The sequence below is a fragment of the Xenopus laevis genome, chromosome 4L (genome assembly GCF_017654675.1).
Source record: "Xenopus laevis strain J_2021 chromosome 4L, Xenopus_laevis_v10.1, whole genome shotgun sequence".
Classification (NCBI taxonomy): Eukaryota; Metazoa; Chordata; class Amphibia; order Anura; family Pipidae; genus Xenopus; species Xenopus laevis.
The window spans coordinates 103,830,637-103,855,664 of NC_054377.1; the positions used below are offsets into that span (position 1 = coordinate 103,830,637).

The window sequence follows — 25,028 nt, forward strand, 5'->3', positions numbered from 1 at the left end:
TAGTTACATTTAAATACAGAGTATGTATTTTGTACAAATGAACAACCTTGCTGGCATCAGACCTGCTGTTCAAACATCATGGGTTATATGTTAAACATCAATTAATTTAGTTTTGTACACTATGGGGCACATTTACTATTGGTTGAATATCGAGGGTTAATTAACCCTCGATATACGACCCTCGAAGTAAAATCCTTCGACTTCGAATATCGAAGTCGAAGGATTTACCACAATGCTTCGATTGAACGATCGAAGGAAAAAACGTTCGATTGAACGATTAAATACTTCTAATCGAACGATTGAAGGATTTTAATCCATTGATCGAAGGATTTTCCTTCGATCAAAAAAAAAGCTTAGAAAGCTTATGGGGAAGGTCCCCATAGGCTAACATTGGTGCTCGGTAGGTTTTAGGTGGCGAAGTAGGTAGTCGAAGTTTTCTTTAAAGAGACCGTACTTCGACTATCGAATAGTCGAACAATTTATAGTTTGTATCGTTCAATTCGAAGTCGTAGTTGAAGGTTGAAGTAGCCAATTAGATGGTCGAAGTAGCGAAAAAAATACTTCGAAATTCGAAGTATTATTTATTCGAATCCTTCACTCGAGCTAAGTTAATGTGCCCCTTAATGTCTGGCAAACCGTTTTATTATTGTTAAATTTGTTTTCTACATTTAAACTTCGTTTGGTTAGTTCTCCCATTCGTATTTCTGCACTCAAAAACAACATTTGTCTTTGGGCGTTAAAATATGCACCTGTTATGTATTAGTCAGAACTGACGGGACATTTTATATAGGCACATAAACTGCTGTGCAAAAAAAACAGTTTCCTGAACTGAAAACTATTAGACTTTTTAGTCCAGGGATAGAATCATTCTTCCTGCCAATCCAACTCTGTAAATTTTTGAACATAGAGAAAAAAATACTTTTTATTTGGTAAATACCTGTTCTGAATTTTATTAAATCTGGAGACACGCAATGTTTTCTTCTTAGTGAATGAACTATTAGAGACTTTAGACTAGAGAATAGAAACCCATCCTGTAGCCCTGCATCTGCTTGTCACTATTTCCAGCACTTTGCATTGGCATCCAGCTACCAGGCAATTGTTGGGTAAGCTTCATTTAGTGAAAAATGCCCAGTATAGTACATAAGTTGGCTTGTTTACCTATATACAGTAACTACGTATATTGTTAAGTAGGGGATATAGCCAGGTACTGGTTGTATGCAAATAGTTGGCTTGCATGTAACATCTCATATTATGGAAAACTATATATTTTTGCCAGTTTTGGTCAGACACTTTAAACTTTTTAATGTCACAGTGGCAATATCAATATTAATTAAAGAGCAAGCAACTTTAAAACATAGTATTAGTGCTGACATTTTTGTACCTGCATATCATTGCTATGTATGATAGGAACTACTGAACTGAATGGGTTAAAGGTTTTACTAATATTTTTATCACAAGCATTTATTTACTCAGTGTTCCCAAATGGCAGGACGCTCGTGGAACCCCCAGTGAGGCAGAGCTGTACCCCATGGACAAGTAGCTTAGGACTAGGTGAAAGAATGTCATTGTCAGGCAATGTTTATGGTTAGAAGCAGCCACCTTTACTCAGGCTGTGCCAGGCAACTGGCAAGACATAGTCCGATTCACAGGCTTTGGTCAGGACAAGCAACGTGTTGTTGGCAGTGCACTCAGCAGTTAGACAATAAGAATGACCTCTGCAAGTAGACATATAGTTGAGCACATAATATAAACAGTGCTGACCCTTTAAAGTTCTCTTTGTGTGAGCTTCAAGCATCACAGCATAATTGAAGTTGTAAGCATCAGGAATCCCGATGCAAACATCACAATGTACCACTGGTGGGCCATGACATTCTCCCCATCCTGAACTGTAGCACAGCAGACATCCACTGCTGTCCTGATTGCCTAAGAGTTTAGAGTGCTCAGCTTGATGCTTGTGCACCAGGAGCATGGGTATTTCAAGTTGATGTGGACCTATGGCTTTGGCGTATCCCTATCAGGAACTATCTTGTATAGAGCTGGGGACTTGTTGTTTGTTGATCATGCTCCTCCTGGCTAAGTCACAGGAGGTATTGTGCGCTCTGTCTTGTAACTTGTGATAATGTATATTTTCCCTCTGTCTGTTCCAGATTTCAGCTGCAAATGCATTAGGTGCAACTAAGCAGTGCAATTAAGGGGTTATTAATCCACTGTTACTAGCCTCTTGAGATCCTGTATCCAGAGTACCTGTGAATCTTATCCTATGCCGTCCTATTATTCTACTGATTTCCTGGTAGGACCTTGTGACCTGTTATGGACTTTGTTTGCCGCCACCTGCCCAGACTATTGCCTATTATGTGGACTTGCATCTGCATTAAATCTTACTTAAAACCACACTTTGGGGCCAATTCATTAACTGCGAGTGAAGGAATAGAAGAAAAAAAAACGTAGAATTTCAAAGTGTTTTTTTTGGCTACTTCGACCATCGAATGGGCTACTTCAACCTTCAACTACGACTTCGAATCGAAGGATTCGAACTAAAAATCGTTCGACCATTCAATAGTCGAAGTACTGTCTCTTTAAGAAAAAACTTCGACCCCCTAGTTCGCCACCTAAAAGCTACCGAACCCAATGTTAGCCTATGGGTAAGGTCCCCATAGGCTTGGTCTATGGGCTTGGTCGAAGGATAATCCTTAGATCGTTGGTTTAAAATCCTTCGAATCGCTCGATTAGAAGGATTTAATCGTTCGTTCGAACGATTATTCCTTCGATCGTTCGATCGAAGTATTTGCGCTAAATCCTTCGACTTCGATTTTCGAAGTCGAAGGATTTTCATTCCCCTGTCGAATATCGAGGGTTAATTAACCCTCGATATTCGACCCTTGATGAATTTGCCCCTTAGTCTCTAGCTTTAAGTGTTTTCTAGAAGTTATTTAGCACATAGGCTCCTACGAAATGATTTAGCAGGTAACCGTAACAATCCTTAATAATTATCAAGGATTCTATGGAGAATGCTAAAAAAGGTGGCATAGACTTGTGCTTAATTTACCCCACCAACATCTCCTTGTCTTAAAGGGAAACTATCGCGAAAATGAAAATGTAATATAAGCTTCAGCATACTGAAATAAAAAACTTTCTAAATACAGTCAATTAAATATTCTGCATTGTTTCTGAAACAATCAAGTCTATCTTCACTATTCCTCTCTCAGCATCTGTTTCTCTTCATTCTGTCTTCTTGCAGGAGTTGGGTGGCAGTCATTGACAGTTAGATCCAATATATCTTATAGGGGAGCTCCTTTTGCCTAGAAGATGTATTAGAGCTCTCTATGAAAATCACCAGACATCATGTCTCTCTACATGCAGGATTTGTGCAAAAGGCAGTTATTTTGTTAGATATTGTTTGTACTGGAATCAGTTATTTGAGTGAGCTCTAATTCATCTGCTAGGAAAGGAAGCCCCCGCCCCCCCCCCCCCCTATAAGATATATTGGCTCTAACTGTTAATGAAAATCTGACACCCAACTGCTGCATGAAGACAAAATGAAGAGAAACAGATGCCGAGCGAGAGAGGAAAAGTGAATAGATTATTTCAGAAAGGATGCAAGTATTTAGAAAGTTTCTTATTTCAGTATGAAGAAGCGTATATGAATTTTCATTTTCACGATAATTCCCCTTTAATGAATTTGATTTATCATAATAATATATATATATATATATATATATATATATATATATATATATATATATATATATACACACATATATACACACATATATACACACATATATATAGAAAACCTCAGTAAAATAAAAAGCCTGCCTAATAATTTGCAGTTTATTCTTGGCCTGGAGGATGTTGTGTTGGTTAACCAGACTGATTACTTTCACAGAGAATCTGTAAGCCCAATGGAATGGGGATTGGACAGTCTTTGCATTACATTGCTGCGAGGTGATTTGCAGGGCAGGGCTGAGGTACCACAATGCACCTCTCTGTTTCCAGACAGAACATTGGCCCTTGCAGTATTTCCGTACTGGGTTATGAGATAATACTTTGTAGTACAAACTAAGCACATACCACAAGCATATTTTGAATCATTGAAGCGTACAGACAGATGTCCCTTTGCTAAGCTTTAAAAACTACAGAAAATAAATTCTGTACAGAATTAGAATTAATTCCTGCACTGCAAAAATGTGATAAATGAAAAAGGCAATATTTCAGAAGACAACAATGTAGGTTTGATTTTTTTTTTTTCATTTTTCATGTGCACTTTGTTTTCATGTTTGGAGCTAGGGACCCTAGTACCAGTGAAACAGCTGTTTGTGGAAACTGTTTTGGAAAAGCAGCCTTAAATCAGACGTAAAGGACTGGAAGTTCTGTTGTTGGTCTGTCAATTGACTTGTGGGATCATTGGGATCAAAGGACTTCGATAGAGCTATATTGTGTCAAGAATAAAGTCTTTGCAGTTGCATTGTACACTTCTAAAACAAAAGGAATGTGCTTTTAAATACTACATTTTGTGCTGGCAGCCCTCAGCACTTCACACAGTAAGATGGCAGCCAATCAGAAACTAGGCAGACCTCATAGTGGACTGCATTAAAACATTTACCTGTGAGAAGACAGAGCTTTGATTGGCTGCCGGCTTCTACTGTGACAAGGACCTTTACTGCTTCCTTTTTTATAAATATCCCCTTTTGTGCTTCCCGTTAACAATAAAATATAAAAAAGACAAGACACTAAGGGGAAGATTTAACAAAATGTGAGATTAGAGCTCACCACAAAAAAAGTAATTCACATTCTATTCATTCCTATGGGATTTTTAGAAGAGTATTTATCAACGGGTGAAGGTTATAATTCACCATTTGATAAATTTGCTTCTAAAAATTTTATAGGAATGAATAGAAAGTCAGTGAATGTTTCTGTAGTAAGCTCTAATCTCACATTTTCATAAATATACCCCTAACAGTGTATGGGTTTTGACACTCCATTGCCAATTGGTCATGGAAAAAAGTCGTGTGTTGTGCTACATGCTTCACATGCTGCCAACACCATATCAAATAACATATTTCTTCCATGGCTTTTATGTGTGTCTCCATGGTTTTAAACCTGACATTTGTCTTTTTTAGGCACTTAAAGGAAAAACTATACGTACAATATAAAAATAGAATTGAATAAACTCCCTTTCCAATCATAACAAAATGTAGCTCTTTAAGATCTATTATTGCTATAATTAACAATTATGTATAAAATGCCATCATATTCTGCAGCACTGTACACCAGAAAGTTACATGCAAGATTACACGCAAAAACTTACCAATACAAGAGGTAAAAAGGCCCTGCTCATCAGAGACAAAGCTAAGGAAACATCTTTTTTTATATTATATCTGACCAAATATGTAAAGATCTGGCCATTTTGCAAAGTCACCATACAAGCTGATGTTTGACGGATTACCAACCCAAATCAGACTAATATGATTGTTGGCCCGGGGGACAAACATCGGATCATACTGTTGGTCTATGGGGACCAGTCAGGCAATGATCACATCGATAGGATTTTGAAGACCATTTGATCAAATATCGTTCGAGCAGGCAGTTGTGAGTATTCAATAAACAGGCCAATAAGCTGCCTGGAAGGGCCAAGTTGGCAGCTTTTATTGGACTGCGTATGGCCAGATTTGAGAATGCCAGAGTACGATATAGCCTCTTAAAGGAGAATGAATACCATTTTACCTTTGGGGGTGCCAAAAGTTAGGCAACCCCAAGTGACTACTTTTACTTATCTGACACACCGGGCCAGTGCTCCTATCAGCAGAAAACCGCACCGTCCCGGGGTTCTTCTAGCAAGCACCACAGAGAGATCCTCTTCCTGCTCCTTCTCGTGGCTGCACATGCATAGTATAAGAGAAAAGCCGGCAAATTTGAAAATCGAAGATGCAGGAAAAGGATCGCTCTGTGTTGCTAGCTGGGCCTGTGCAGTTTTCTGCTGATAGGAGCACCGGCGTGTCGGGTAAGTAAAAGTAGTCACTTGGGTGTGCCTACGTTCTGGAACCCCAATTGTAAAATGGTATTCGTTCTCCTTTAAGCAGAAAGCCCCTAACACCTTAAAGGGGTTGTTCACCTTCCAAACACTTTTTGTAATTCAGTTGTTTTTAGATTGTTCCCCAGAAATAAAGTATTTTTCCAATTACTTTCCATTATTTATTTTTTACTGTTTTTCCAAAATCTAAGTTTAAAGTTGAATGTTCGTGTCTCTGATGTTTGAGTCTGGCAGCTCAGTAATTCAGGCGCAGACTCAATTTACTCAGATTACAATTTTGCAACATTAAGTTGATACATTTCTCAGCAGCATCTCTGGAGTATTAGCAACTATTGTATCAGGGCTGCTTCAGAAGGTGAAAAAAGACACTTGACCCATCAATATTAGAAAAACAGTCACACATAGAAATTAGAAAGTCATTGGAAAAAGTCGTTATTTCTTGTGATTTATCTGAAAACAACTAGTTGTTTGAAGGTGAACCACCCCTTTAAGTTTTCTTTCTGTGGGCAGAATGTTGCATATTTTGTTTTTGAGTGGAAAATGAAGTAAACAATAGAAGGAAATATTCAAACATCAAATATACAGATTTCTTGCAACAGCTGCCTAATATAAGAAAGGGCCTTGCTTGTTAGAGACTGGCGGACTGATTTATTAATGTTCAAGGAAGTGTGTTGGCTGAATTGTTTAAAATAAAGGAGACATAAAGGATACATTTAAAAAAACTAATTTTGTAGGCAATAATGTATACTATATAGTGCTGGTTTTACTTTTGGCTGTACATATTTGTTTTTTTACATACTATGTCTCCTTTAAAATAAAAACACAATTGTGATCTTTAGCAGAATTGCATTACTTTAAATCACACATTTTTCCCATAATCATGTTGGATTTGGGAGAGCCAGAGTAAGGTACGCTCAGTAAAGAATAAATTAGCTCCCAACACCATTAATTTCCTGTGGGCAGACGATTTCATATTTTTGTTTTTGAATGCAGAATCTACCTTTAGAAACCACTGCCAATATATGGGACTGATCCCATCCTTGTCCCCAATGGAACAGTCCAGTTCTTTGAATTGGTCATCAGTCTTTCTTCTGCAGATAAAGGTAGACAGTCTTGCAAGGTGTATATACGTTGCACATACAGATTTAATACAAAATACAACTGCTACAACAAGCAAACCCTTCCCACAGGTGCTAACAGTCTAAATGGAGAAGAGGAAAAACAGTATAATCTTGTACTAGGAACAAGGCCCAGTAACCCCTAATTATGTACAGGGACCAACTATAAAGAACAGCCAAACCCTGTTTCTATTTTATATAAAAGGACGTCATTAATACACAAATAAACACGTTTCCCGCCGTCAGTAAATGCAAATAACGAAACGTTAAAAAAACAAAAACAGCAGCAGTGTAATGCTGGCAGGTTGGCTTCACACTGTACCTTTACGCTTGCGCACTGTGAGAACGCCGAACTATAGATTATTCCGAGGGTTAAAGGGAACAGGACGATGAATCGAGTGTCGAGCGATGGATGGATGGATCACAATCAGCTGGAGCGCCATGTTAGCCAGTGATTAGGCTAAGAACCGAGCATCGCGGGGCCCACATCCACACAGGTATGATGGGTTCACAGCGGCTCTAGGTGGGAGTGATGCCCTTTATTATGAGCCGTCCGACTGCTTTTTAGTAGTCAGTTTGTCTTGTGACAGTCACTGCCAGTGATGAAGATGGCTCGGTCTTTAATGTCTTGCCATTCATGCCTCTTCCCAGTCCTGCTGTTACTGTACTAAACATAAATAGCAACACCGATGTAGCCACTTATTGCTTCACTATTGTCATTGTCAAGTTCCTGTTAATGTGTGTGTAGATAAAGAGATAGTGTGCAGTGAAGTCATCACTTATAATCAGTGCTTAGTGATGTCACTTGTTACTACCTTGTGCCTTTATTTGGGAACAGCACTTGTGTGACTTGCAATATTCTTATATTTTACATATATAGTCACATAGAAACCACGCTCTGAATATTGTTTCTTGCAACCTGCTTTCATGTATCAGTTCATCCAGTAAAGAGAAAAAAAAAACATATATTCCTGTCTCTGTGTGTAGTTCCATGTTGTGGTCTTCCCCCTTGTATATGCAGAATCTAGGTGGAGTGGGGGTGGGTTAGTATTGGCAGCAAATGGAATGTATATAACTGGCACTTTCGTTTGCCTTCATCATATGCCAAATATTATCCAAGGGATGCTGTCCTGTATCTCACAAACCTATTCATGAAGGGTCATTTATTTTATTCTTTTGTTTTCTTGACGGTTCTTGTGTGTTACATTTATGGGCCAGCTGAGATTGGCAGGTTTTAATGGCAGCTGGTTCTCTTCTCTCTTTTTCAGACATTCCTTCAAAGCGTGGAGAATTATCTGTCTCAGTTAGCCAATAAAGTGATCATATAAATGCCATGATTTTCCTTACAAATGCGTGAGACAGTTATTCTAAGTATGTTCATATATCATGTATATCCTGCCCAGTTCAGCTAGGTTTACATCTCTATGACCATTGTGTTTCATAGTCCTATACATAACTAATTAGACATGTTATAAGAAAAAACATGTACAGTAGATATGTGCAGGAGAAGTCCTCAGCTTTAAATTTCAGCAGGAAAAAAAACTTCATATTACGAAGTCAAAATGTAATAAATCCTCCAGATTATTTGGCCATTATGTATACACTGGGATGCACCGTATCCATAGTTTTTGGATTTTCAAATACTGAACCAAACACTGATTTTTACATATTTAAATTAAGGGAAAGAATAAAAATAATTGTCATGTTCAGTTGTTCAGAGCTTTAAAGTGACATAACTTTAAGGATACGCATCTGTTTGTTAAAGGGGTGGTTCACCTTTAAGGTAACCTTTAGTATGCGATAGAATGGCCTATTCTAAGCAACTTTTCAATTGGCTTTCATTATTTATTTTTATATAGAATCATAGTTATTTGCCTTTTTCTTCTGACTCTTTGCAACTTTGAAATTTGCTTCTGAAAAGCAAATGCTCTGTATGGCTATAATTGATTGTTAAAGCTAATAACGCCCAGTCGCTGCATGTAAAGGCCAGTCCCAAGGGCCAAAAATTTTTTGGAATACAGCCCCCAGTCCAATAGGGCCCAATCATCCGTTGCACAAAAATTATACTCCAAAAATGTTAAGTTCAGTATAAAAAAATCAATATTTATTAAATACAAAATTTAAAAGAGTAGGCATACTGACCCATTGATCCTCCGCCTTACGCGTTTCATACCCACTGGTACGCGTAAGACGGAGGATCAATGGGTCAGTATGCCTACTCTTTTAAATTTTGTATTCAATAAATATTGATTTTTTATACTGAACTTAACATTTTTGGAGTATAATTTTTGTGCAACTTATAATTGATTGTTATTGCTAATTTTTATTCCTCATCTTTCTATTCAGGCTCACTCCTGTTCATATTCCAGTCTCTTTTTCAAATCAATGTATGGTTGCTAGGGTTATTTGGACCCTAGCTACCAGATTGCTTAGAATGCAGATTGAAGAGCTGCTGAATAAAAAGCTAAATAACTCGAAAACCTTAAATAATAATGAAAACCAATTGCAAATTGTCTCACAATATCACTCTCTACATCATACTAAAAGTTATCTCAAAAGTGAACAACCCATTTAAGTATTTATTTTGGTGGTTTAGTTTTCCTTTAATTTCACAGTGTTCAAAACACCCGAAACAGCTCACTGTGCTATTATCCTGAATATTAATGTCTTTTTTTTAATTGTATCTTTACTTTTCTTTTCTACTGCAAAAGGCTGACCGCTGTATATTGCAACGAATACATAGCATTCACTGATCGTTGTCAGAAAGCCCATTTTTGCATCTAAAGAACCCCAGTATGCCTCCAAAGTTCAAGAGGCACCTCCATGATGAGGAGGTTACAGGATCAGTTAAAAGTGAAAGGGTAAGTCTGTTTTTAGATTGATCATTGTCTATTACATAGAATGCTTAGCTTGTTTTCCAGTTTTTGGAGTCCACTTTAATTTAAAAAACGATCTATTCTGAATTAATTTGCTCATGGGCGCAAGAGGAGGCAAAACAATCCTTTTGGGTTTCATTAATGTTTAAATAATTTTTTTTATCAGACTTAAGGTATGGAGATCCAAATTCCCAAAGATCCCTTATCCAGAAAACCCAAGGTCCAGAGCATTCTGGATAACAGGTCCCATATCAGTTACAAATTGTACATCTCCATTAAAAGACTAAAGAATGACAGCCAGCTTCCTCAAATCATAAAGCCATTCTTGCATGGGAAGATCAGAATTTCCTTTGATGTGTGAAACATAATAACATGTTTTTATTAGACTGAAACTAAACATTTTAAATACATTGTCAGCATTACTTCTTGAATTAGTCCTGGTAAAACAGAATAATTGCAACCATAAAGAGCATATATTTAATGCTACCAATTTACGTTAAAACTTTTTTTTTTCAGAGGAATCTGTTGGAAGAAGACTCAGATGAGGAAGAAGATTTCTTCCTGTAAGTTTCTTAGTCTAATTTAAAAAAAAAAACATATATATTTATATTTATGCACACATTTTACTGAAGAATAATATGTATATCACATCTGTTCTCCAGAATTGCTTTAGAGCGATTTTGACAGAAAGAAAAAACTATTGGTTTCTATAGGTAAAGCATAATCTACTAGCATCCTGTGCTAACAGGAGACACATATTCATTTGTGTTGTGAGTTTATTGTTATTATATTTTTTCATCCATTTTTAAAAGAGAAAGAATAGCATTTTACTTACTTACCTGACACCCGGGCAGGTGCTCCGATCAGCAGAAAACCGCACCAGCCCGAGGTTTTTCTAGTGTGCACCACAGAGAGATTCTCTTCCTGCGTCACCAGTTTTCAAATTTCCCGGGGCAGACGCATGCGCAGTAGAGTGAAATAGCCAACCTTTTCCTGATTTGCGATTTACTGCGCATGGGCAACTGAGAGAAGACCCAAAGAAGCCAGAAGAGGATCTCTCCATGTAGGTCACTAGAAGAAACCCGGGCTGGTGCAGTTTTCTGCTAATAGGAGCGCCGGCCCGGGGTGTCAAGTAAGTAAAAGTAGTCACTTGGGGCTGCCTAACTTTTGGCACCCCCAAGTGTTAAATGCTATTCCTTCTCCTTTAAAGGAGAAGGAAATGTCCAATCCATGTGGGGGTTGGTGCTAAATATTAGGGTACCCCAAGGATTGTAATGATTTACCTGATATCCCTGATCTCAGAAAACTGTACCAGCTCTGGGCACTTGCCAGCAGGCGATTTGCTTCCTTCTTTGTTGTCGTGGGCGCATATGAACAGTAGCCGGCTTTTTGGCTCTGCTGCGCAAATGTCGGCTGGATTATGAAAAAAGAAGAAGGGAGGAAGAGGATCACTCGTTCTCAATTACCCAGGGCCGGTGCAGTTTTCTGCTAACAGGAGCACTGGCCTGGGGTATCTGGTAAATCATTATGATCCTTGGGGGTGCACAAACAACCCATGGACCTAACATTTGCCCCCCCCCATGGACTGGAGCTTTCATTCTCCTTTAATTACTGCCAGTTGGAATCATTGGACTTATGGTACTAAAGATGCAGATATCCAGTTGCAAATGTGTACCACGATTACTGGAATGCCCTATATCTAAACTGGGAAGTTTAGAAGTGATTTTGATTTTGGTCCTGTGTTTTTCAACAGAAACAAACACACCTACCACACACTTTCAGTATTATTAGCTGTGTATAAAAGGCTAGTACAAACATGCATTTGCATAATATTGCTGCAAGAGTAGTTTTAGGCTATGGATTGCATGTCACACAAAGGTGCATCAGTGGTGTTCCCTTGTTAATATCAGGATAGTGATGTTAACATGCCTAATTCTCAACCCTCCTCCACTCAATATCACATATAATTGTCAGTTTTTAGAAAACCTGTGTGTTTATTTGACTTTACCCAAGTCACCATGAAAGCATTTACATTTAAGTACACTGTAATACATCCTGGAAAAATCTAAACATGATTATCTTACATGGAAAAAAGGTGTGGGAGTAAAAATCAATACAAAGGAAAGTTCAGGCATGGCTGAGTCCTGTCAACTTCTAAGTCTATGACGGTATATCATTTGTTTATGGGAAATGAGTGCTAGTGTGGCTCTTAGTTTTTACAGAATGTACAGTGCTAGAAATTTGCTCCATAAAGATCCTTTGTGGCTGACAAATAATTTCATCTTTCAGTTGTAAATTAAGTGCAATTGAATTTTATAATTGCACTTTAAAAGATTGCCATGATTGTCAAACCAAATTATTTCTGTGTTTATTTAATATGAAAATTATAGATTTCTTTAAATCACTGCTATAATGCATATTCCATAACAATTCCATAACAATTAAAAGTAAACATTTAAAGGGGTTGTTCACTTTTAAATCAACTTTAACTATGTTGTAGAGAGTGATCTACTAACACAATTTACAATTGGTTTTCATTTTTTAAGTTTTTGTGGTTTTTGAGATATTTCGCTTCTTATTCAACAGCTGTCCAGTTTCCAAGTTCAGCAATCTGGTTGCTAGGGTCCAAATTGATATAGCAACCATGCATTGGTTTAAATAAGATACTGTAATCTGAATAGGACTGAATAGAAAGATGAGTAATAAAAAGTAGAAATAGCCATACATTTGTAGCCTTACAGAGCATTTGTTTTTTAGTTGCGGAAAGTGACCCCCATTTGAAAGCTGGCAAGAGTCCGAAGAAAAAGCTAAATAATTCAAAAAAACTATTAAAAAAAAAAAAAAAGAAAAAAATGAATGCCAATTGAAAAGTTGCTTAGAATTAGCCATTCTATAACATACTCAAAGTAAGCTAAGTGTCATACATTAAATTTAACCAAACAGTGGAAAAAATAGATATTTTGTATAATTAGCCTAATCCAATGTAGTTTTTTTTCTCATATTGCTATGTGGCAAAAAGAAAAAAAAGATGATAGATTAGATTGTTTGTGCTAGTCTTTCACATATGAAGTAAATGAAATCCAACCAGGATACGGTTCAAAATCAAATCAAGCCAAGAACTGATGGTATAAATAGATTAAGGTAGTACGTTTACTTTGGAAATGTTGCAGAGTTCTGTCTGAGGCTCTATTGTTTTGTTTTTTTATTCCTTATGTAATATCACGCTAGCTTTGAATTCTGTCTCGAACAGTCTGCTTTTTGACATAGCAATAACAAGGCTGTATTAAAATGCAATACCCTTCTATAAGGTGCTGATAATTAACGTGCTAATCTGAAATGTGTGAATATAATGATAAATGTCCTACATTCGCTTCATTAATAGCATTTAAAAATAATGCGTAATTGTTTGTTTAAATGTCAAGGTAATCTTGTGTACCCCTGTTAGTTTTGGCTTTGTTGATGACGTCGTACTTGGTTCTCACAGGAGGCCTTAGCTGAATTGATTTAAAGCTCAGTTAGACCAACTGCAATTTGGGGACAGCAAATCTGTTGGAACTGCTTTCAGAGGGATCCAAGCAAACGGCAATGGACGAGCAAGTTAGCAACATCCCTGGATATTTTAATATGACAATAAGTGAAAGGCAGGTTTGGGCAATATAGTAGATTCAGTTTGTGAACAGTAAGCCAAATTACTTGAGGACCCTTGCAGTCTTTGTAGTTATTGGCTGCATAAACAGGCCAGAGTCACCATCTAAATAGATATAGTTACAGCTAAAGTTATTTAGTTGCAAAAATAAGTTTATTTAAGGGGTTGTTCACCATTGAGAACTTTTAGCATGATGTAGACAATGATATTCTGAAACAATTTGGAATTGGTTTTCATTTTTTGTTTGTGTTTTTTAATTTAGTTTTTTATTCAGTAGCTCTCCAGTCTGCAATTACAGCAATCTGGTTGTTAGGATCCAAATTACCCTAGCAACCATGCACTGATTTGAATAAGAGAATGGAATAGGAATAGGAGAGGGCGTGAAACGAAAGATGAGTAATAAAAAGTAGCAATAACTATAAATACATGGCCTTGCAGAGCAGAGCATAGATGGGGTCAGTGGGATCTATTTGAAAATTAGAAAGAGTCAGAAACAGAAGGCAAATAATTAAAAAGAAATAATATAGACCAATTGAAAAGTTGATTATAACTGGCCATTCTATAACATTCTAAAAGTTTACTTAAAGGGGTTGTTCACCTTTGAGTTAACTTTTAGTATAATATAGAGAGTGATATTCTGAGACAATTTGCAATTTATTTAAATGTTTTATTATATGTGGTTTTTGAGTTATTTAGCTTTGTATTAGGTAGCTCTCCAGTTTGAAGTTCCAACCATCTGGTTGCTAGGGTCCAAATTACCCTAGTAACCTTGCATTGGTTTGAATAAGAGACTGGGATATGAATAGGAAAGGGCCTAAATATAAAGATGAGAAATAAAAAGTGCCAATAACAATCCATTTGTTGCCTTACAGAGCATTTGTTTTTAGATGGGGTAGCCATTTGAAAGCTGGGAAAAGTCAGAAGAAAAAGGCAAATAATTAAAAAACTATAAAAAATAAATAATGAAGACTAATTGAAAAGTTACTTCGAATTTGTCATTCTATAACATACTAAAAGTTAATTTAAAGGTAAACCACCCCTTTAAAAGTGAGCCACCCCCTTAAGAAACCAACGGGTCTGATGCCTGACCAGATTTACAAAGCAGCATTGCAGAGCTCCATTCATACCTTCATGACTTTAAAGGGATAGTGTCATGGGAAAACATGTTTTTTTTTCAAAACGCATCAGTTAATAGTGTGGATCCAGCAGAATTCTGCACTGAAATCTGGTTTTTGAAAGAGCAAACCGTTTTGTTTTTGAAAAATGTTGAAATTTGGCATGGGGGAAAACCCAAACCGGTTTTAGTCAAAGGGTCCCAAACGTTCCTTTACCACCTTGGTATTGTTCCTTTTCCTAATTACCTATATATAGCACTGCCACTAGACAATGTTTGTTTTTATTCTGTAATACCTCTTAAGGCAGCTCATTCAGTTTAGAATTGGATATGAGCACTGTTTTTCTTTCCTGGCATTGCAATGCAAAATACTGGGGTCCTGCCCAGGGAATTTTATAGATGGGTGTGTCGCGTGCTGCATTAAGTGATGAAAGCAAAAGGATTTTAACCCTGTTAGGTTAGGGGACTGGATTGACTACTGTTTTGCTAAATCATGAAGCTGTCTGTAGTTAGGAGTTTGCTACATCAGAGTTTGGGTTGAGTGCAAAGTTGTAGGCAGAGTCGAGCCCCTGTAGTGTCATTGCTGATGTTGAAGTTGATTGGTTGCAGTGGCCAGTATAACATAGCAAGTCAAGCAGCCATACCACAACACTGCAGGATAAAACTGCAAAGGAATGTTATAAATAGAGGTTAAATGAGCACTAAAGCTTAACTAAAAATGTAGGTTAGAAATGCTGTACATCATGTTTTAGACTTCTGTACCAGCTCACGGCAACCATGTCCCTTGAAGATGCCCCAGTAGCTCCCCATCTTCTTTTCTGCTGATTCACTGCACATAATCTGTGCTGCTGTCACTTACTGAGCTAAGGGGCCAACTCAAAATATACAATATACGATACACCTAGAATATAAATGTCACAATATAAGACTGATTAGTAATTAATACAGACAGTTACTACATGGCAGCACAGAAACCAGTGCAACTATAGCATCAGAATTTAATAATCAGCCCTGTAGCATCAGCTTATTTTACAGACAAACCTCATTTTCTGCTTGTAAATTTGCGATGACCCCTAAGCTTAGCTTCTCAACAGCTGCTCAGAGCCCACTGAGCATGTGAATGTCGCCAAAACTTTCCAAGATGGTGACCCCCTGTGACAAGTTGAAGTTCTGGATCATTGTTCTATTGAGAAGCTGCAACTTTAGGCTGGTGCAATAAGTTCATTATTTAAAATATGGCATTTTTAGCCATATTCATTTTTAGGGGTTAGTTCTCTTTTAAGCATTGCGCAATATTGAATTTGGTGTGTCCTTGTAATGCTCTGAAGAACAGGGTATGGTTCTTCACTTGAAGTGCTTTTGCCATTACAGCATATTTGTGTAAAACTCCCACCTAAATCCAGTTCACATGTCCATAGTACAAAAAAAGGATATGCAATACAAATAGTCGCCATTCATTTTAAAGTACGCATTCAGTTTTCAATCACAAGCTCAAAAAGATACAATTTGGGACTATGTTTTTGATTAAATATTAATAGTGTTTTCATTGTTTTACCTTTGAACCTAAGGGAGTTTCCAGATCATGACACCAGCACAGTTGTTAGTTTATAGATGTTAAATCCACATGAAACAACGTAAGGTATACAATCAATTCACACTAATACTCTTTATTCATAATTTCACCCACGCAGTTATGTTCTGTCTGCCTTCCTTTTTTTTTTATGGCCGTGATCTTTTGCAGTGACATGATATACAACTGACTGACTTTTTTTTCTTGCCAGGAGGGGACCTTCAGCACCTAAGTTTGGACCAAGGAATGACAAGATCAGACAGTAAGTCTAATGAGAGACAGCTGAACTATCCCAGCTTGCTTCCTGCAGAGATATATTTATCATAGGTTTATGAAATATCACACGGTACATATGGGTTTTACTCATGCACTGATAGAGGTACCTGTATAATAAATAAATCTGCTCTACATGGCTATAGATTCTCTGTCAGGTTCCCTGTGGTGTTAATAAATACATTACTAGAGTTGGTAAGGTGGGTTATTTTGTAGCTATCGCTGGACATGTAAGAGAGCCTAATGCATCTAGTACAATAAGCTACCTAAATCTAAACATTGGGTTGGATGAGTAAAAGTATAAAGATTCGTTGGCGACAGGAGCGAAACATAACTCAGACACCTGTGATAATGCACAAACTGTAACTTTCATTCACAGTATATGGCTGCCATTATTTTCCAAGGTGTAGATCTGTGGTACAGTGCGATGTATGAAACTAAAATGCTTTTTGCTTTTTTTTTAACATTTAGAAATGTTATAGTTTTTAATTTATATGTGTCCCTTTGAGAAGAGATCCCAGGTTGGGTTGCAAGTTGGTGCCTTGTGTAGCTCCAGAGTGTCCCCATCTGATAACTAGGGTATTCACCAAGGTTCCTGACGCTTGCAGTTGTGCTGATGTGCTGAGAATCCGCTTTGACTTGAGTGGATTGTTGTTCTGCTTACTCCTTTCACTTAATGGGATAAAAGCTGCTAGGATCAGTTTTTGACATCTGCTGCTCGTATGTAGCATGTATTGTCTATAGAACTCCTGTCCTCTTAAAGACTACATAACAATAATCCATTAAAGCTAACAAACCAAAATCTTTTTTTTAGTTTCAATGTCAGATCTCTTATTTCCTCTGCTTTTCTCCTACTGGTCCAATAAATTGCACCTTTGATGAACTCTAATGTCAATATCAACTCTATGTTAGCATAGCCAGATTGTACTAGTCTTATAATTCACTTTGTGGTGCTATGTTGATCTAATTGTCATTTTCTGAATGAAAGGCACCAGTGTTGGTGCATTCAGGCATTTCCCCACTCCATTAGCTGCCTCAGCAGGAATTTGTGGACATTTCTTAGCCAGCTGAAGAGTCATGTATCCCATTGCCCTTAAAGTGGACCTGTCACCTACACATAAAAAGCTGCACAATGGAAGTCCTTTGCAAATTAAACATGGAACCCAAATTCTGTTTTTTCATTAAAACATCCATACCTGTTATAAAGGGTGTTTAAAAATCTGAGCTGTCAATCAAATATTATTTGATCCGCCTCTTTGCCTGAGGCATAGAGGTGGGGCAGTCAATTCCTACAGGTCACTGCACTTTTCACATTGCCCCTTCCCTCCTCGTGCTCTATAATTATATAGGGCACTGCACATGGGCATTAGGTTCCCCATTTTTGTGCAAACAAAATATTTTGGGGTGATACACAATTTGTCTTAATAAAATATTGCCGCAAAATGGCTCCTGCCTGCTTGCTGTGTTTGTGTAATTCCAAGACTGAAGGAAACAAAATGTAAATAATAAATATAGTGTAAGAAAAGCCTGTTTTGCTCAACTAACATGATAGAAAAGAATTTGGAATCACTTCTTAGGGTGACAGGTCCCCTTTAATGGGGTTGTTCACCTTTGACTTCATTTTTATTATGATGTCGAGAGTGATATTCTGAGACAATTTGCAATTGGTTTTCATTTTTCTATTATCTGCAGTTTTTGATTTATTTAAGTTTTTATTCTGCAGTAATTTTAGCAATCTGGTTGCCAGGCTCCAAATTACCCTAGCAACCATGCTTTGACTTGATTAAGAGACTGGAATATGAATAGGAGAGGGCCTGAAAAGAAAGATGAGTATTGAAAAGTAGCAATAATAATACATTTGTAGCTTTTCAGGTCATTAGTTTTTTAGGTGACCCCTATTTGAAAGTTGGGAAGAGTCTGACGGTGAAAGCAAATAATTAAAAAAAAACAAAACTATAAAATAAATAAAATTGAAAAGTTGCTTAGAATTAGCCATTCTACAACATACTAAAATTTAACTTAAATGTGAACCACCCCTATAATTCCCTCTCAAAAAGATGTCTACATATAATGAGACTACCCTAATCTTCACTACTGTCTTCTAACCTTCGGAATCCTGCGGCAAAATTTTCCTGTGCCGTATAATGTGCTGCTTACAGGGAGCGCACTAAGTAGGCATTCCAGCTATACTCCACCCCTACAGATGTTAAGTGTGACCTAAAAAGATACCATGTATGTGCAGTGATAGTGCATAAGGTATTTTCTAAATAAGATGCAAATTAAAATAGCTCCACGATTGAAGGCTATTGCCAATGTGTATTTGGCCATTTGATGCATTTCTTCTTTACGCCTCTCATAGGAAACAATCAGCGGAATTCAAATAAATTCTATCTAGGGCTGAGTCAGAGATATGTTTTTCTAATTATTGAGCTAAGGTTCTGTTTTCCAAAACAGCCTTGGTAAACGTAACACCTTCTTCACATCCGTGATACTGCGTTACTGTCCTAAAGTACTGCTACAGTGTATTCTGCTCCTAAATCTCCATGACCCATAACCATATGCTGCTAATTAAATGGAACATATATGTTCACCAGGGCCTGTACAGGTAGATTTGTGCATTAAGCTAATGGTGCATAGAGAGATTGATGCAACTAGCTAAAAACTGTGCTTTGTCACCATAGGGATCAATAATATCTCATCAGCTGCAAGTAGCGGCTTCCAGTCTGAAGAGTTGTGGCCTCTTTGAATAAGATGGTGTGAATGACAGTTCAAATTCTCTGTACGTCGTTTTTTCCTGTGCAGGAATGTGACCTTTTTGCTCCCTGGCCACTAAATAACGGTTCCATCTCAGAACTGGTGGAGAGTAAATGGGTGAAATGCAAATTAGGATATAGTTCCAAACTGATCTACTTTCTCTAAATAAATTAAAGTGAACATATTGGGATACTGAATGGTCTGAAATATGGTAAAAAAAAGCATTTTCAATCAATTGCAAAACTGTCCTCAGCACGTGCTATGGGCACACGGGCTAAATGCTCCAGCTGTTCTCCGCCTGCATATTTTTGCAGGCTAAGAAAAGCGGATCTGCTCCGTGCCCCTGTTCCATTGATTTTAAATTATAAAATAAAGTCAGCCCGGAGATACCTCCTTTTGAGTATTTGGGCTGACCTCAGCTTTAGCTCTGCTGTGTGTGTGTGTGTGTGTGTGTGTGTGTGTATGTGAGTACACACAGGTAGATCAGATTCAAATCAATTAGCAGGGGCACTGAGCAGATCTGCTTCTCTCAGCCTGTAAAAATACTCACAACTGCCCGAGTTATCAGCCTGTGTGCCCATAGCTTTACCTTTTCTATGAACAGAAATCTTGAATCCATCTGCACAGAGCTTTCTGAAACGCAGTCAAACCACAAACTAGCTTGGTTTACAAGGTGGCGTACTTTATTGCATGCAAACCGCAAAGTAGTGTATGGGTTCACTAAAAAAATATTAATGATGGAAACTAAACTAAAAATAAGATTGCCTTTCTAGAAAATAGTTATTTGCTGTTGTATCAGGCTACAATTGTATTTTGCAGTGTACAGAACCAGGTGGATGAAGTCATTGATGTTATGCAAGAAAACATCACAAGGGTGATCGAAAGGGGAGAAAGGTTGGATGAGCTGCAGGACAAGTCAGGTAATGGCACCTCTGCTAAAAGTTATGAGATAAGAAATCCCTGATCTATTTATTTTCTAATTTATATGCAGCAATTATTTCCGTGCTAAGAAATGGCAACTAACTTATGCACCGTTCTTAGGCTAAGTCCACATAGGATGTTTTGGGGAGATTTGGTCGCCTGGCAACTAATCGCCTCGTTTTTGCGGCGACCAATCTCCCCAAACGACTTCCCTGAATATGTGCCGGCTAAAATGAAAAACCGCTAATCACACACACGGCGGTTCGTTTTCCGAAGTCACCCAAAGCTGCCTCATGAAGAAACTTCGGGCGACTTCGGAAAACTAATCGTCGCGTTTTTTCATTTTAGCCGGCGCATATTCAGGGAAGGCGTTTGGGAGATTGGTCGCCGCAAAAACGAGGAGATTAGTCGCCAGGCGACCAAATCTCCCCAAAACACCCTTTGTGGCCTGACCCTAAAGAATTTTCCTATCTCTGTTCTACTACAGAGAGCTTATCAGATAATGCCACAGCCTTCAGTAGCAGATCAAGACAGCTAAGGAGACAAATGTGGTGGAGGGAATGTAAGGTAAGTAAAGCAACCGACTGTAATACATATACCTCCTTGTATTTTTTTCACATTGCCAGCAAGGAATGGCTTTCGATTTGCATGTTTTTTAGATCTTTTTTCATGGGTATTAAGCAAGTTAATCATACAGCTAACATTCTGTTTATTGTGCTTTACAGATGAAAGCAATTATAGCACTGGCTTTTGTCATCATCCTACTAGTGGTTCTTGGTAAGTATATTGCTCATAAACTTGGTAAAATTTTGAGTCTATTAATGATGTATTTTAAAAGCAATTACTATTAGATTTTTTGTTCTTGATGAAAACAGCAGTACTTATTTTTTCTTATAGGGACACTTAGCACACAAAAGGATTGTTAGCAACAATAATTAAATTGGAGGGAGCACACTATACCATATAACAACATTTATTAGCTATGCAACACATTACATGTTTTGTACCAGAATATCCTTTGTCAACAGCCGCTTAGCCCCTTGACTTGTTCCCTGTTTGCACAGCAGTCTTTGGTATAATAAGCCGATTCCATTTATATTTGAGGGAGGGTTTAATTATCCTACTTCAGGACTTGACAACCCCTCCAACACATCACTTGAACACAAACCTAAGTGCCTTATCTGCTAGGGTTCATGTTGTGTTGGTGAATAGTAAGTGACCCCCATGTAGTCTGCTTTTGGCAGGTTCCATTTTTGAGCTGTGAATTATATACTGCTTCCATGTTCTCCAGCCTACTCAGAAGCTCCATAGACATTTATACATGAAACAGGCCTTTGTGATTAACAGATACTTCTCCCCTTTATTTGAATTTAATGTTAATGCTTCTACAGTTCAGCGTATAGCTGATCGAAAATACAGAAAGTGATTTTTCCCTTCCTCTGGATCAACTAGCAGTTACGCTGGCCAAAGACGCAAAGATCCTATCTTAAGAAACAAAGCCTCTTACAATTTTCGGACCGTGTGGCATTTTTCGTGCCACACCGGTTAGTCGTTCAGTCAATGAGACAGGTTAAAAGATTTATATCAGCTACCGATAATATCTCTACATGTATTGCCTATCTTGCGATATCAATGGCAGACTTACACTACTATTTGTCGGATATAACTTTCATACGATTGCTGTCTGTCAATTAATGGCCCGAGCATCATGTGATTTGTTCTCTTTACTACTTTATATATCTGAATGGTTAGTTGCAGGTCAGAAGATTGGAACAAACGTTCATTCGTCCAATTTAGCCTAATAATCTGCAAGTCTATGGCCAGCTTTAGGCAGGTTTTATATAGGGGGTTATATAGGGGTTATTTATTAAAGTCTGAATGCCAAAAAACTCTAGAATTCAAGTTTTTTTTTTTACTATAAAATCCAAATTTTTTGTGGGAAAAAAACTTAAATTTTTCAGAATTTATTAAACACAGAGGGTGTTAAAAGTCTGAATAAAAAAGTCCTCCAACTCAGACGTGCAGAGTTCCTGTAGAAGTAAATAGAAGAAGTCCTGAAGATATCCTGATCTGCGCTGGGTTCTGTGCAATAATCTGAGATATAGTGGTTTTCAGGCAAAAATCCAAGTGGAAAATGAGAAAAACTTGTACAATTGGATTTTTTATAGATAAGTTTTTCCAGCACAGGAAATTTTCGGAAAAATGTATAGATTAATAAGGGGAAAACCCCATGCGGATTTGGTTGGAGTAGTTTTTAGAAAACACTCTGATATTTTAGGATTTTGATAAATAACCCCTTAAATGTTGAACTTGATGGACTTGTGTCTTTTCTTTCCGATAATATCTCTACATGTATTGCCTATCTTGCGATATCAATGGCAGACTTACACTACTATTTGTCGGATATAACTTTCATACGATTGCTGTCTGTCAATTAATGGCCCGAGCATCATGTGATTTGTTCTCTTTACTACTTTATATATCTGAATGGTTAGTTGCAGGTCAGAAGATTGGAACAAACGTTCATTCGTCCAATTTAGCCTAATAATCTGCAAGTCTATGGCCAGCTTTAGGCAGGTTTTATATAGGGGGTTATATAGGGGTTATTTATTAAAGTCTGAATGCCAAAAAACTCTAGAATTCAAGTTTTTTTTACTATAAAATCCATAAATAAAAATATTTATTTAGTAAGTTAGGTAGATAAAAGAGCAAACATAATAAAAAGTCTTTGCTGAAAACACTCTATATACAACTGTACAGTACATAAAATTCTACCTTTAGTAATGTAAGTACCAGTAATGTTTGTTTTTTAATTTTGTAATGTTCTTTGTTTTCTTTCCCATGCAGTTCCCATTATCCTAAAGTATCGCTCCTAACTTTCTCGTCATTGTCAAGAGCTTCTGGAGGTTCTGATTCTTGCAGCAAACTGTACAGAACTGTCGGTTATATTTGTTCTCTTGTTTTAACCCCTCTTCTCCCTCAGGGCTGCACAGTGTATTGTTTTACACTTCTATTCCTTGCAAATCAAAGAGAAAAAGTCTACATTCCTTGTGGAATATTCTTACGGAAGGTAGTTGTGTAAATCAACAGGATTGGCTGGAGCACCGTGCATTCCCGAGATTTTCTTCAACCTAATTTATTATTCATTGACAATTCATTATTTTATGAAATGACTGTCCAGAAGGGAAAAAACTGGTTCTATTCACACTTGCATTTCGGTAATAGAATAATTCTTCCTTCCCGTGGGTTTGGTTAGCCTCAATCCAAATAAGTGTATTTTATACCAATGCAGAATTTGCTTTATATTTGTTGCTGTATCAAAGCCGTGGCAATGTTAAAGACAGAGCATAACACAGCTCCCTTTGCTGTTCTTGGAACCATCTATCCCCACTAAAGACAGAAGAAATTATTATATTGTGCAAGAGCTTGCCCTCATATCTGTTTTGCTATCCTCCCATACCTGTGGGAGCAAGTATATATTGTCTATCATCTAAAGATGTTAAAACAATTACTACCAGCTGTCAATGTTTTTTGGCTTTCCCTGCTTGTAAAAAGCAAGGTTTAATTATAGAGGCTTTTTTCTATACAGATTTAGTGGCGTATCATTTATGGTTGTGAGTGCCTATTCTGAAGCTGCAAGTGCCAATATTACAATATTTATGCCAGAACTGCAGTAGTAATATCTCCAAAAAATATCTATATAGTGGAACATAGTTGGAGGCTTTGTAAACAAAGCTAAAAGTTTTTCTTTAGACATATGTTTTATTGTCTGGGATGTTTCATACTGTAACAAGCAGCACTTAAAAAACAAACAAAAGATTTGTAGGGTTATGTAATAAAAGGCACTAAGTTTGCCCAGGTGCAGTAACCTATAGCAACCAATCAGCAGGTAATGTTTACTGGTCACCTGTTTAAAGGAGAAGGAAACCCCCAGGGCGCTAAACCCCTCCCCCCCTCCCCTGTGCTGCCCCCCCTCCCTCCTCCCCCCTGGCCTACCTGTCCCCCTGGGCAAATGCCCCTAACTTTTTACTCACCCCTCTGCGCAGGTCCTGTCCACGGAGTACGCAGTCGCCATCTTCTCCCACGCGCGTCTTCTTCCTGCTCTGATCGGCGTTTTCTGGCGCATGCGCAGTAGGAACAGGTACCGGTACGGCTCTACTGCGCATGCGCCGAATGTCACGAAGTTTTCCGATTTCACTTCGTGACATTCGGCGCATGCGCAGTAGAGCCGTACCGGTACCTGTTCCTACTGCGCATGCGCCAGAAAACGCCGATCAGAGCAGGAAGAAGACGCGCGTGGGAGAAGATGGCGACTGCGTACTCCGTGGACAGGACCTGCGCAGAGGGGTGAGTAAAAAGTTAGGGGCATTTGCCCAGGGGGACAGGTAGGCCAGGGGGGAGGAGGGAGGGGGGCAGCACAGGGGAGGGGGGGAGGGGTTTAGCGCCCTGGGGGTTTCCTTCTCCTTTAAAAGCAAACATCTTATTGGTTGCTATTGGTTACTGCTCCTGGGCAAACTTAGTGCCTTATATTACATATAGGGGATAGTGTTTAGTAATGGGCAAATCGTTATGGAGGGATATCCACAGAGAATCTGCTGAAAGAACATTATTGTAATGCAAATGGGACTGGATAAGTGACCTCTTTTTAGGAGGCTCAGCAAAGTGTTTTGGTGAAAAATAGGAAGAATCCAATATTGTCACTACTTTGTCACTCCTATATGGAAA

At 37.9% G+C, this 25,028-nt stretch overlaps 1 protein-coding gene across 2 annotated transcripts; it reads left to right on the forward strand.

Annotated features, from left to right (window-relative positions):
- Positions 1–7,488: 7,488 nt before the first annotated feature.
- On the forward strand, positions 7,489–23,887 carry vamp4.L (vesicle associated membrane protein 4 L homeolog). Of its 2 annotated transcripts, none has more exons than XM_018258610.2 (8): positions 7,489–7,646; positions 9,861–10,010; positions 10,542–10,588; positions 16,567–16,617; positions 20,202–20,302; positions 20,791–20,870; positions 21,029–21,080; positions 23,151–23,887. In XM_018258610.2, the coding sequence occupies exons 2-8, from the start codon at positions 9,945–9,947 to the stop codon at positions 23,177–23,179; spliced, it is 426 nt and encodes a 141-aa protein (XP_018114099.1). In that variant the 5' UTR covers positions 7,489–7,646; positions 9,861–9,944; the 3' UTR covers positions 23,180–23,887. The 2 variants fall into 2 exon arrangements, with proteins under 2 accessions (XP_018114099.1, XP_018114100.1); XM_018258611.2 differs by lacking the exon at positions 7,489–7,646 and adding an exon at positions 8,408–8,520.
- Positions 23,888–25,028: the final 1,141 nt, after the last annotated feature.

What these genes read in the sequence shown, in the direction of transcription:
- vamp4.L (XM_018258610.2), top strand. Translation starts at nt 9,945, where the DNA reads ATGCCTCCAAAGTTCAAGAGGCACCTCCATGATGAGGAGGTTACAGGA. An exon ending in GATCAGTTAAAAGTGAAAGG is followed by an intron (nt 10,011 to 10,541) that starts GTAAGTCTGTTT and finishes TTTTTTTTTCAG; the next exon opens with AGGAATCTGTTGGAAGAAGA. An exon ending in TGAGCTGCAGGACAAGTCAG is followed by an intron (nt 20,303 to 20,790) that starts GTAATGGCACCT and finishes GTTCTACTACAG; the next exon opens with AGAGCTTATCAGATAATGCC.